This window comes from Myxine glutinosa, chromosome 3, assembly GCF_964187855.1.
Source record: "Myxine glutinosa chromosome 3, kmMyxGlut1.1, whole genome shotgun sequence".
NCBI classification, from domain to species: domain Eukaryota; kingdom Metazoa; phylum Chordata; class Myxini; order Myxiniformes; family Myxinidae; genus Myxine; species Myxine glutinosa.
Window position 1 is genome coordinate 10,497,949 of NC_136263.1, and position 13,382 is coordinate 10,511,330.

A 13,382-nucleotide genomic window follows, 5' to 3' on the forward strand; every position below is an offset into this window, starting at 1 on the left:
TCGTCAAAGGTCTGAGGGGTCTCAGTCGTCTTAACGCAATTAAGAGGGTTAATTAAGAGGGTGGCAATTTTATTTGAAGAAGAAGACGTTATCGTCGCATATAAACATACATAGCGAACCATGTACGTTTGCTCTATTATAATAAGACTAGCGGGGTCACCCGTGGGAATCCCACGGGCATGGATGTGTGTGACATTTCGACATATTGAGTTAGATGCTGCACCTGCACATTCAGTTATGGCTATTATAATAGAGATATGGAGACGACAAATTAATAATTTCGTCAAAAGGTCAAAGGTCGGCATCACATATAATTGTCAATTTTCATCCGATTGACCTGAAATTTGAAGAATTTGTATATTGGGTCACTGAATTGGTTAACCAATCAAAAGCTAGAAGGCGGTATTTTTTTTTTATTTGATCAAAAGGTCAAGGGTCAATGTTGTATAAAATCACCAATTTTCATCCGATTGACTTAAAATTTGAGCAGGGTTTGCATATTGGTTCACTGAAGCCTATCACTTGAGGTCAACAGGTCAAGTTCGCCTCGAATCGTCAATTTATTTATTTTTATCTGTTTTTGTCATGTTTAGCATATGGAAGAAGAAGAAGTCTGAATACAAAGTGGATGCAGACAGGCCTTGCATTTTCATGCTTTATCGTTTAATTTTTCTTATTGTTTTTGTCGACAGTGAGAATCAGCCTTTTTGTAGATTTCTCAATAACATAATGCACACTTTCAAAAAGTGATTCTTCATTTTGCTCCTAAAATGGAATTCCTTTTTGTCCAGCTGTTTTCTCCTTGAGGGCCTCTCTGGATTGGTATTATTAGCCCGCACATGTGAAGTGAAAAGTGGGTTTAAGAAATTTGTTCACTTCTGTCTGTTTGTTCTTCTGTCTATAAACATCAGTTTATGATCGAGGAACAACTTTATTTGAATTGAATGTTATATTCTGAACACAAATGGATAAAATGACCTGCAGATCAGCAATGCTTTGGTGCTGAATTCGTCCTGATCACACATGCGCAGAGAGGAGTGAGATGATATTTTTCCCTTTTCCTGCTCGTCTTCCTGTCAAACAAAATTTTAAATCATTCCAAACAATATACGTATCGTTTTTAAAGTCGTCACAAAGGACACAAACAGCAGGCGCGAATAACTAATGTAATGTGTTAAATAAGATGGTGTACAGGACACTGAATCAACGGCGGAAAGTTTTGGAATGTTTTTTTTTCCCCATAACCTTTAAAATTATTTTTGTTTGTTTGTTTGTTTGTTTATTTATTTGTTTGTTTGTTTGTTTGTTTATTTATTTATTTGTTTGTTTGCTTGTTTGTTTGCTTGTTTGTTTTTGTTTGTTTTTGTTTGTTTGTTTATTTGTTTATTTATTTATTTATTTATTTATTTATTTATTTATTTCTTCAATTATTTATTTCTTTATTTATTTATTTATTCAATTATTCATTTATTCATTTATATACAAGATCGAGGCCACTAAGAGCTAAAATCTAAAAAATATAATATTCTATGCCTCCGATGAAGTCGCCGGAGGCATTGTGTTCCGGCTGTCCATCCCTCTATCCGTTAGTCCATGATATGTTTTCGTTACCGAAATAACTTGAGAACGGCTGAAAGGATATTAACCAAACGTGGTGCAGGTATGTATAATGAGAGAATGATGAACAGATTATATTTTGGGGTCACGAGGTCAAATGCCATAGGTCAGAGGTTATGTTAGCAAAAATCCTGTTACTGCGATAACTTGTGAACCAGTGATGAGATTCTGACCAAATTTGATAGTTATGTAGAATGATGTAAAGATGAACTGTCTAGATTTTAAGGTCAAAGGTCAAAGTATGTAATGTGTCAATAACTTGAGAACGGCTGAAGTGATCAAATTCAAACTTGGTACAGGTATGTATAATGATGTAAAGATTAACTGAATAGATTTTGGGGTCGAGGGGTCAAAGGTCAAAGTCTGTAATAGGTATATAACTTGAGAATTGCTAAAGGAATTTAAATTAAAACTTAGTACAGTTATGGATAATGATGTAAACATGAACTATTTAAGGTCAAGAGGTCAAAGGTCAGAGGTCATGTCATGTAGAAATGTGATAACCTGAGAACAGCTGAATGTATTTAAAGCAAACTTGGTGGAAGCATTGTAATGATGTAATAATGTAGGCGGAGGCATATCGGTCGATGTCGAAGAGTGCCGTTCTAGTTTTTGTTTAAATTGAATCGTCTCCTTTTCCATCTTCCTCTCCCATTCCCCAGGTGCAGTATGTTGGTTCATCCCGGTTGGTAGTTTAGATCGTTGGAAGCTTGATGAGTCGGTTAGAACTGATGGGGACAAGGAAAAGGCACCTGCATCACAAGCATTCATGTCTCCCAAGGTGTGTGAGAACTGAACACCTGACCTGTTGAGTGTATGCAGCAAAAGAAAAACAACGAAATTTCATTTGTAAATGATGACCTCTCCAACTTCTTCGGTCATCTTTTTTGGTGTCATTGTGAACACTCATCCATCTTTTTGTGTTTAATGGGTAGGTGAAGAATGAATTCCCCAATTTATAGATGAATGACTAACAAACACCCCTTTCATAATTTTAGGTCAACATCATATTATTGATTGTGATTTGTAATATATAGTTCATTACTGTGAGTGCATATGCGTGTTTGTCCACGCAGCAAGCTTTACAACTCCATCGGCCTGACTTCATCTCCCACTCTCGTGAACGACAACAACAAGTCAAAAGCATAGGCCGGGACCGGCTGGCTGCGAGGATGAGACGCAGGATGAGAGATGAGCAGAAGATTCGCATGTTCTTGGAATGGCAAAGATGTGGAAATGGTAAGGCAGCTGGTAATATAATATTTTGAAATATGAAGCATTAAATGTATAATCACCAAAATTGTGGAAAACAATTTAGTCAGGGTTTTGTCAAAAAGTACAAAGGCTCAGAAATTCCTGTGTTTCAACAGTAACCACAGTGATCACAGTGACCTTAAGCAGGATTCCTAAATACCATGGTGCACTTGGATCAGGATTTCTGGTCTGTGTTGGTTCCCCCAGGATTTCTGGCCCGAGTTGGTTCGCCCAGGATTTCTGGCTCGAGTTGGTTCCCCCAGGATTTCTGGCCCGAGTTGTTTCCCCCAGGATTTCTGGCCCGAGTTGGTTCCCCCAGGATTTCTGGCCCGAGTTGGTTCCCCCAGGATTTCTGGCCCGAGTTGGTTCCCCCAGGATTTCTGGCCCGAGTTTGTTCCCCCTGGATTTCTGGCCCGAGTTGGTTCCCCCAGGATTTCTGGCCCGAGTTGGTTCCCCCAGGATTTCTGGCCCGAGTTGGTTCCCCCAGGATTTCTGGCCCGAGTTGGTTCCTCCAGGATTTCTGGCCTGAGTTTGTTCCCCCTGGATTTCTGGCCCGAGTTGGTTCCCCCAGGATTTCTGGCCCGAGTTGGTTCCCCCAGGATTTCTGGCCCGAGTTGGTTCCCCCAGGATTTCTGGCCCGAGTTGGTTCCCCCAGGATTTCTGGCCCGAGTTGGTTCCCCCAGGATTTCTGGCCCGAGTTGGTTCCCCCAGGATTTCTGGCCCGAGTTGGTTCCCCCAGGATTTCTGGCCCGAGTTGGTTCCCCCAGGATTTCTGGCCCGAGTTGGTTCCCCCAGGATTTCTGGCCCGAGTTGGTTCCTCCAGCATTTCTGGCCCGAGTTTGTTCCCCCTGGATTTCTGGCCCGAGTTGGTTCCCCCAGGATTTCTGGCCCGAGTTGGTTCCCCCAGGATTTCTGGCCCGAGTTGGTTCCCCCAGGATTTCTGGCCCGAGTTGGTTCCCCCAGGATTTCTGGCCCGAGTTGGTTCCCCCAGGATTTCTGGCCCGAGTTGGTTCCCCCAGGATTTCTGGCCCGAGTTGGTTCCCCCAGGATTTCTGGCCCGAGTTGGTTCCCCCAGGATTTCTGGCCCGAGTTGGTTCCCCCAGGATTTCTGGCCGGAGTTGGTTCCCCCAGGATTTCTGGCCCGAGTTGGTTCCCCCAGGATTTCCGGTATGACCTCCTCATCCCCCCCCCCCCCCCCCCATCCCTTGTAGAAATAGAAACCCGAGTTGCATCTTTTTTTTCTTTTTTGATAAAACCTTGAGTTGGTTGCTGATTTAGCATTCTCTGCTCTCTGGCACTCATTTTGGTGATCATGGATTCTCCCAATTACAAAGTGTTTGATGATTACCTTAAATGTACGCACACAGGGCGTACATGCTTTCAGAATGAGACACAAAAGTCCATGAAGCACCAACTTTGTATATTTTTTCACTACATAGTGTGCCCATTAATTATTACGAAGAAAAAAAGTCTTCTGGCAAGTGAAAAAAATATATAAAACGTTGGCATTTCTTGACCTAATGTCTCGCTCCAAGAATATTTTGAACATCCCTCATGTTTGTTTCATTCTGGTATTAATTATAATATGTTCTCAAACCTGTAAGACTTTGTTTTCACTGTGGAAATGCAGCACCACCAAATAGTCTCCTTACTTTAAAAATAATAATTAAATAATCAGAGCCTCGCCAGGGTATATAGATAAACAGTAGATCTGAGAATGATCGATCGATATTAAAGTACAGTACACAATCTTTTGTGATTTGTAATATATAGTTCATTACTGTGGAAATATTCATCGATAAACTAGGTTCTTTGTAAGGCAGACTTTCAAATGAATTATCGACTGGAGTTCTTTTAACCCCGAGAGAGGGAGAAAGGAAGAGACAGAATTTAATACTGTTGTATTAACGGTTAAAGGTGGGCGCGATTCGGAAAATTTTAAGTCCGCTTACCGCTTATCCGCTCCGCCAGCCCGTGTAGTCCGATTCGCTTATCCGCTTCAGCGGCCGAAAATCTTAGTCCGCTTACCGGTTATCCGCTTATCCGCTTCGATTCGATTTTTTTAAAGCGCTTCGACGTTTTTAAAGCGATTTTTGACGTTTCTAAAGGGAATTTAATGCTTTTTAAGCCTAAATAGCCGTTTCTAACTACTACAAAGACAAACAAAGCTTTTAAGATCAAAAATATACATTTTTATTTAAATAAAATTTATTCAAAATTTATTGAAATAGAGTTTTCCACTCGACTCTACTCTACTCTACAGTGAATTTAAATATAATTTTAATATATGCAAGTTACATTAAAGAAAAATCAATTTGCCTGTCCTTTCTTTGACAAGAGAGTCTACTAGTCAACAGACTAGCAGTCTGTTGACTAGTCCTCGTCTTCCTCCTCCACCTCGTGGGCCTTCTTGAGGATTTGGAGGTTGCCCTTCATGAAGACGAGGGCCTCGAAGTTCGGTGCAGCCAGGGCCGACCTCTTAGGCCTGAGGATGTCCGACCCGTAGCTGAACACGCGCTCGACCAAGGCAGAGCTCGGGAGCGGCGTGTTATGCCTGAGAAATAGAGTTACCCAAGCATCACGGAACTCGAGCGGGAAGAGATTGGGCGAGAGCCCCGGGTTCCCCCTCAGCGGCTTCCTCGACCAGTTGTTGACCTCTTCCCTGATCTTCTCCTCGAGGTTCTCCTCCTGCTGGCCTGCCTTCTGGCGCCGGCCATGTCCTGGAAGGACTTGTGGCGGCCGCGTCTGCTGCCGCCGTCGAGGGCCGCCTTGAGGTCGTTGTGCTGGGCATCGTGGTACCTCTGGTAGTGCACCTTCAAGTTTGAACTTGATCCGGGCTGGGCTTTGAGTGTCTTTGAGCACTTGGTGCACGTGGCCTTGCTGTCCACGACCTTGAAGAAGGGGGCGATGTGCCTCCACTTCTGGCTGAGGCTGGAATTGTCTGTGTCCATTGTCACGTTGATCTCAGCCGACTCGATTGAGTCCAGCGACATCCTGCTCTCGCTGCACGCGAGCTGAGGGGTCAGGGTGCAGTTCTCCTGACTGTCCTCCACGTCCCCCATCATGTTGACCGCCGGGTTGTGGATGTCGCTGTGCTGGGACTGCTGGTTTGCATCGCTCGTGTGCCTGTCCCTGGCACTGCCGCTGGGCTGGAGAATCAGAAATCTCTCCATCTTGACGTTATTGCCGCTCTAGCGTCCAATAAAATATTCAGTTTTCACTTATTATTCACTTAAATAAATATTCACAATTCTAGAGTAACGGCTCAGGCTAACAGCTGATTTGGCGAATCGCGATGCGCTTTAATTTTTCGGTAGTCCGCTTACGCTTATCCGCTTCGGTTTCCGGGGGTTGTTCCGATTCGCTTATCCGCTTCGAAAACGTTAGTCCGCTGCAGCGGATAAGCGGATAAGCGGACTTTCGAAGTGGACCACCCACCTTTGTTAATGGTTTTATGCCATACTTTTATAACTAGGAGGAAACTGGAAAAGTGAGATCGCACAAGTAATGAGGGTGGCCTGGGAACTTGGGAACCAGAAGTGCACAATGAATCCGCTGTGGTATGTGAGGGTACTTACTCATCAGGCAGAAGGAAAACAACCCAACCTTGCGCTCTCATCACATTCTTCTGACATCTTCAAACTTATTTGACTCAAACTGCTCTTCTGGCCTAACTCCTGCAGTTGGTGCTGCAATGGTAGATCTTGGCATCTTTGTTAAGGGATATAAATCTGGCTTGTCCTATCTATCAGCAAGTGTAATTTCAAAAGTATACACTACAGTGGACAAACATACAAAAGTATTTCATTGGACAAGTGCAAGTTTAAATAAATGAATTTACAGGATTATAAGTAATTAATTGACATATGTTGGTGAATTACACAAGTTTGTATTTATTTAGTTCAATGTTCTGGTAAATTGGTAAAATTAATTAATTGGATTATGGTAAATCGGATTATGGAATCGGAGATCTCGTGAGATCTTGCCGGCGAGGGCATGGTTTTTCGAAGCTGTCCATGCTCTCCACGCTGTCAAAGTTAAGTAATGGTTCACAATTGTATGTTTGTCGAAACTGTATTTATCTTTCGGCGTGTGTACCTTATAGTGTGTCCCGAGGAAGATTCTCGGTGTTAATCTTTCATTCCTGTATAAAAATAGTCGATTATTTGGTGCCGCGTTATTTGTGGCCTAGTTCTTTAAGCTTCCTATCTTGAGGCTTTGTTTTCTCTCAGCGGTCGATTGTGGTCCATCTACTCTCGTTCTCAGTTTTTTCCCAGTCTTTTCACCCCATACTTCCTTGTTTAAAACCTTAATACCAACTTCTTTCCTGGAAGTCCTTGCAGTGTCCTTGTGTTTTATACTTCTCCCAACCCTCCCCCCCTTCCCACGCCTCCTCCCCCCAAGCCCTCCCACAGATCTCCCGATGTCCCTGCTCTCAAACGTTGCGATTGTGTGCTTTCCCCTTCTCTCCCCATCTTGTCTACCGCTCCCCTTATTATATGTTTTGTGTGTGCGAGCCTCGATCCTGTATAACAAAAAAAATTAAAAAAATAATGGATCGTGCCACTGGCCAAATGTACTTTCCTTACACTTCCTTGTGTTTTTCTTTTTACTTTTAGTACGTTTGGAACTAGATTACTAACGTTAAGGGACAACCGGCTACAGAAAACAACTTACAATGCAGATGATATTCTTAAAAAGGAAATGCCAACCCCTTTTTAAGAAGCGATCCATTTGGATGTACATGATAACAGCAAGGCCGCACTCTATCATCCAATTTGTGTTTTTGAGCTGCCTGTCATAGCCTTTGTCTACTGATTACCCAAGGAGAGATAGATATGGTCATCCCAGACTTACAGTGCTGCTGCAAACACCCCCGCAGAATGTAGTCGACAGCATGTGATGGCGAGATGTACCGCTCCACACGTGACTCGCAACATCTTTCTCTGCTTCTTCCTGAGCTATGTACCGCAGTTCAATTAAGTGCAACAAAGTGTGAACAATATTCCCAAAAGTGTGCCGGGGACTCGGAGGGAGGAAGTTTTCATAGTGCTCAATACAAGTCAATAAAGATTAGAGCCGTGAAATTAATGGTTGCCAAGGGTGCCATATCAAGAACTCTTATTTGTTTTTTGTATGAGCAGCTTAATAATTTTGTATTTTATATGGACCAATCCGTCAGGGATATTGTGGAATGGATTGTTTGGAAGGCTGGTGGAGATTGGGATGGTGGATTAGTATGAAGGAGAATTGAATCATTATCTTTAATCTGAGGGTGCAGGTGTTGGCTTAGCGGTTAGGGTGCAGGCTTGGGATCCTAGGATCCTGGGTTCGAATCCCGGTCGATCGCTGAATTAATGCCAGGGGGGTTGACTCAGCCTGTCATCCTTCCGACGTCGGCAAATTGAGTACCAGCTTGCTGGGATGAATGATCCCGGTGTGTACCCTATTTAGAATAGGTACACCGTATCCCTGCGCATTGTAAGAAGTGACTGAGGGTTGGCGTCAGGAAGGGCATCCGGCCATAAAAACATTGCCTCAAACAGGGAACCATGAGGTCATGGGGCCCGCAAGGCTAACCCCTGCTCTAGCGGGGAAAAATCTAGCTATTCTAGCGGGGAAAAGCGGTTCTAGCGGGGGGAAATGGCCTGAAAACGATCATTCATTCATTCATGAGGGAATAAAACGAGTGGGGTTGGTACGTAAAGGTAGGTAAGAATATGTCGTCATGGTTTTGCATGCTTTGCTTTGTGTGATCCGATCGGTCCCACCTTCATAAATTTCGCAGTGCCACGCTCATCAGTCAGGGGACTCCGGGTAGTCCTGTTGTGGATGTCATGATTCTCACGGGTGTGTACAAGGTTGAATTAAAAACTAGACTTGCTGGTGAAGGTGAGTGTGTATCTTCCTCTGCGAACAGGTGGAACAATGGATGCGATCAACAGGACATTGATTGAGGTTATGCTAACCAAAGAGGGGAAACAAAGAGAAGCTGACATTTCAGGCATTAACTCTACGTCAGAGCAAAATACAGTTTGATTCCATGTGGATCGGAGTTTGGGTCCCTTTAGAATGTTTAGATGGATAAACTCCGTTTTTGCTCTGAACTAGATCGACACTCTTCGACGCCACAACGTCGACTGATATGCCTCTGCCCACATTACATCATTATAATACTTGTACAAAGTTTGATTTAAATCCATTCAGCTGTTCCCATGTAATCACATTTTTACCTCCCATGACCTCTGACCTTTGATCTCTTGACCCCAAAATTAAATCAGTTCATGTTTACATCATGATACATACCTGTACCAAGTTTGAATTAGATCCCTTTAGCCGTTAAGTTGTCGAACTATTACACACTTTGACCTTTGACCTCTTGACCCCAAAATTAAATCAGTTCATGTTTACATCATGATACATACCTGTACCAAGCTTGAATTAGATCTCTTTAGCCGTTCTTAAGTTATAGACCTTTTATACACTTTGACCTTTGACCTCTTGACCCCAAAATTAAATCAGTTCATGTTTACATCATACATACCTGTACCAAGTTTGAATTAGATCCCTTTAGCCGTTCTTAAGTTGTAAACCGATTACACACTTTGACCTTTGACCTCTTGACTTAATGTCTGTAAGGTTTGATGGCATTTTCCCAACTCGCAATGGGAATACTTTCAGACAAACTAGTTTTTGCTCCGATGAAGGAGTACTGCCCGAAACGAAACGAAAGGAGGGGGTTCTCCTGGCCTCTCACGGCGGTTAGCATACCTCGTTCAACGTCTTCTTGATATCATCCATTTATACAAGGTAGTCAGCGTATTCCCACCTGAGAGTTGCAAAGTCTGGATTTGAGTCTCCATGGAATGATATCCGACAACAAGTGACATGTGTTAGTTTCATGTTAGTGGAGTTCTTGGATGATCATAAAAATGTTCAGCGGTTAAACGTGACCCAAAAAGAAGTCAAGTCAACATTCAACAGGTGTTTCATGCAAACATGCATACACCTGGACCACCAACAGAGTGCATGTAGATTTGCAGATGAAAAGTAGCTTCAGAAAAACATTCTGCACTTGGGTTGAAAGTTTGCAAATATTCGGCTGCAGCTCAGATGCCGAATTGTGATTGTTCTTCCAATACCAATACCGAGGTGGTGAATATTGGGCATTGTGACGATATCAACATGAGGGTTTTGCTGGTGATGTCCTGTGTTTAAGAAGCGGGTTTCTTATCTCTCCTCCATTACATCAACACAGCCCCCAAATAATTCCACCACGTGGCTTGGACCCCACGGTACTGCCTCGCCAGGCTCTCTCCTCACTCCACTCACCTTATGGCTCATAAATGCCGGCATTGTCCCTCAGATGGACATTAACGTGGGAGTGTCCATCTGCTATCATCATCTGGTGGACGTTAAATATCCCGAAGTGAGTTATCATTGGCAAGCTGTCCAAATTAAAAATCCCTGCCCTAATTTAGAGAGGTCACCGCATCAGGGAAGCAGCCGCATCACTCCTATAAATGATGCAACGAGCAGCCAGGTGTAACATTAGCTTGGAATATAACCCAATGGCTCAACAGGCACTTTGCGATTAAACTGTTTTGGGGCTTACCTGGTGGTCAATGTCGGAGTCCTTTGAAAATGTAAAATAAAACCAAACTTACAACTCGTGCAACAAACCCATTTTAGCCAATTGTTTTACAAGTGATGGCTTAGTACACACACACACACACACACACACACACACACACACACACACACACACACACACACACACACACACACTCACACTGATTTATAGGCTTGCAGATTATAACCACACACATGGCTAATTGACTTCATCGAGTCTCGTAGCCAACACGTGGCTTTCAACGAAATCCTTTCATCCCCTCTACCTGCCAAGGCTGGGGTGCCACCAGAAAGTGTTCTGGGCCCCCATCCGATTTCTAATCTTCATCAATGATCTCTCTGACTTTCTGGAAAATCCTCTATCTCTTTGTTGATGACTCCACCATCTGCCTTTTACATCCTTCATCTTTCAGATTGGCAGATGAAAAGTAGCTTCAGAAAAACATTGTGCACTTGGAATGAAAGTTTGCAAATATTCGGCTGCAGCTCAGATGCCAAATTGTGATTGTTCTTCCAATACCATGGAAGCCTTCTCCCTCTCTATAGACATAAATAGAATCATAAGCTGGTGAAACACTTGGAATACATATTTCAATCGTAATTAGTCAAAAACTCTGACTCGATCTCTCTGAAAGGACCATCTGGAAAACCCTCCCATCTTAACACTCCTCTTGAAGAAGTTCAGTCACTCAAGCTTTTGGGGCTCACCATCAGCCATGATCTTTCTTGGACAACCCACGTATCTAATTTTGTCTCCAAGGCCAGTCGCTGACTTCGTAAAAAGTGTTTCCTTGACGCACCTGAACCTTTCTCTATGGACAAGACCTTCACCTGCAGCTTGATGGAGTACAGATCTTCCCTCTAGGCCGATGGCCCTGCTCAAATTGACGCCGTGGACACGAAGGCTTTAAAACTCATTGGAATCTCGAATTATGGAGCCGAGACTCTAGTCTTAGCCCTTTCACAATGAAGAACTTCCTCTCTGGTCTTGCACCCTCTGCCCTTCTCATGCTCCGCCCCCCTCTCTCCCCCACAAGTTTCTGCAGGATGCACGTGTTCTGCCGGTAACCCCCTTCTCGTGAAACTTCCAAAACCCAGAAACACTGCTCGCCTCCACTCGTTCATTGCTCCCTTTTTTTCCAACGTGTCGCACCGACTTCCTCTGTCGCTTCCATTTTATTCTTCCCCTCCAAAGGCTTCAAGACAGCTGTTCACCACCATCTCAGATCATTCCACATCAATAACAATGATCTTTTCCACTCCCATTAACTCTCCCCAAACACACGTCTTTCCAAATTTCCAGATTTTTCTTCCACTTGTGTGATTGAGAGTTTACGCGCTGTAATCATCTTGTTCACCCCGTGTCCTTCACATTGCACATCCCTTCGTTGTCCAAGTTCCTTCTATTTTGTCTCTCAAGTCTTGTCCTTCTATTTTGTGTTTTGGCGGTCCCCCTGTACTGTCTTTCCGTCGTGGTCCCCCTGTGCTGTCTTTCCCTCGCGGTCCCCCTGTGCTGTCTTTCCCTCGCAGTCCCCCTGTACTGTCTTTCCCTCGTGGTCCCCCTGTGCTGTCTTCCCTCGCGGTCCCCCTGTGCTGTCTTTCCCTCGCGGTCCCCCTGTACTGTCTTTCCCTCGTGGTCCCGCTGCGCTGTCTTTCCCTCGTGGTCCCACTGCGCTGTCTTTCCCTCGTGGTCCCCCTGTGCTGTCTTTCCCTCGTGGTCCCCCTGTGCTGTCTTTCCCTCGTGGTCCCCCTGTGCTGTCTTTCCCTCGTGGTCCCCCTGTGCTGTCTTTCCCTCGTGGTCCCCCTGTGCTGTCTTTCCCTCGTGGTCCCCCTGTGCTGTCTTTCCCTCGTGGTCCCCCTGTGCTGTCTTTCCCTCGTGGTCCCCCTGTGCTGTCTTTCCCTCGTGGTCCCCCTGTGCTGTCTTTCCCTCGTGGTCCCCCTGTGCTGTCTTTCCCTCGTGGTCCCCCTGTGCTGTCTTTCCCTCGTGGTCCCCCTGTGCTGTCTTTCCCTCGTGGTCCCCCTGTGCTGTCTTTCCGTCATGGTCCCCCTGTGCTGTCTTTCCCTCGCAGTTGTCAGCTCTTTCACGAGCCTCGATTCAGTATACAAAAAAACCCTGCTGTTGGTGTTCCCCTTCTTTTTATACTGATCCTTTTGTTTTGATACGCCCTGATCCATTCTGTATTCCAGCTCCTCCATGAGTCTCAACACTCTATGCAAGAAAAATATGGAGTTGTCAGTTAGTAGTTCCAAATCCTCAATAACATGCATCACAAGATCCTTTTTTTTTAAAGTTTGACAAACAATCATGCAATGCTTCAGGAAGCTCTTCACCTTATTTGTCTTGGCTGCTCTTAATGTTCGAAGACGTCAAATATCGCACACCGCTCCTTTCCTATGCCATCTCCAGGCGCTGCATAACGTCATTTCCGGGCACCAAGGGGGCCCCACAATGAGGCATGCTGAAAGGGAGTACTCGGTTTTCACTCTGGTTGTTTGTTTGCGTTCTTGTTTTCTTGTTTTCTTTCTTGTTTGTTTGTTTGTCTGGGCGATATCTCAGCCATCCTTTGAGCTCAGAAGCTGACATTTGGGCACAATAGTGAGCAAGTACTTTGTCAAAAACAGTATTTTTTTAAAAATCGTTTTTGATGACTTACTTGATTATTATCGATTAATTAAGTACTTATATATTTCCTTTTTCTTCTGGGCATTATCTCGGGCACCTTTTGAGTTTGGAAGCTGATATTTGGACATGACAATGACCAAGTGATTTGGCTGTAAAGGCTATTTTTGATTTATTGATTAATCAATTAATTGATTGATTATTTAATTATTCGATTAATGACTAAATTAATTATTTTTTTTTAGTTACAGATTCGGAT

General features: G+C 44.0%; 1 protein-coding gene across 2 annotated transcripts in view; it reads left to right on the forward strand.

The window, feature by feature from the left end:
- Window positions 1-13,382, forward strand: part of LOC137423808 (uncharacterized) — a 152,573-nt gene that overhangs the window by 86,245 nt on the left and 52,946 nt on the right. For both annotated transcript variants that reach the window (XM_068111328.2, XM_078773717.1), the window contains exons 7-8: window positions 2,280-2,398; window positions 2,694-2,856. In XM_068111328.2, coding sequence (XP_067967429.2) covers window positions 2,280-2,398; window positions 2,694-2,856 — 282 coding nt within the window. The remainder of the gene's footprint in view (window positions 1-2,279; window positions 2,399-2,693; window positions 2,857-13,382) is intronic.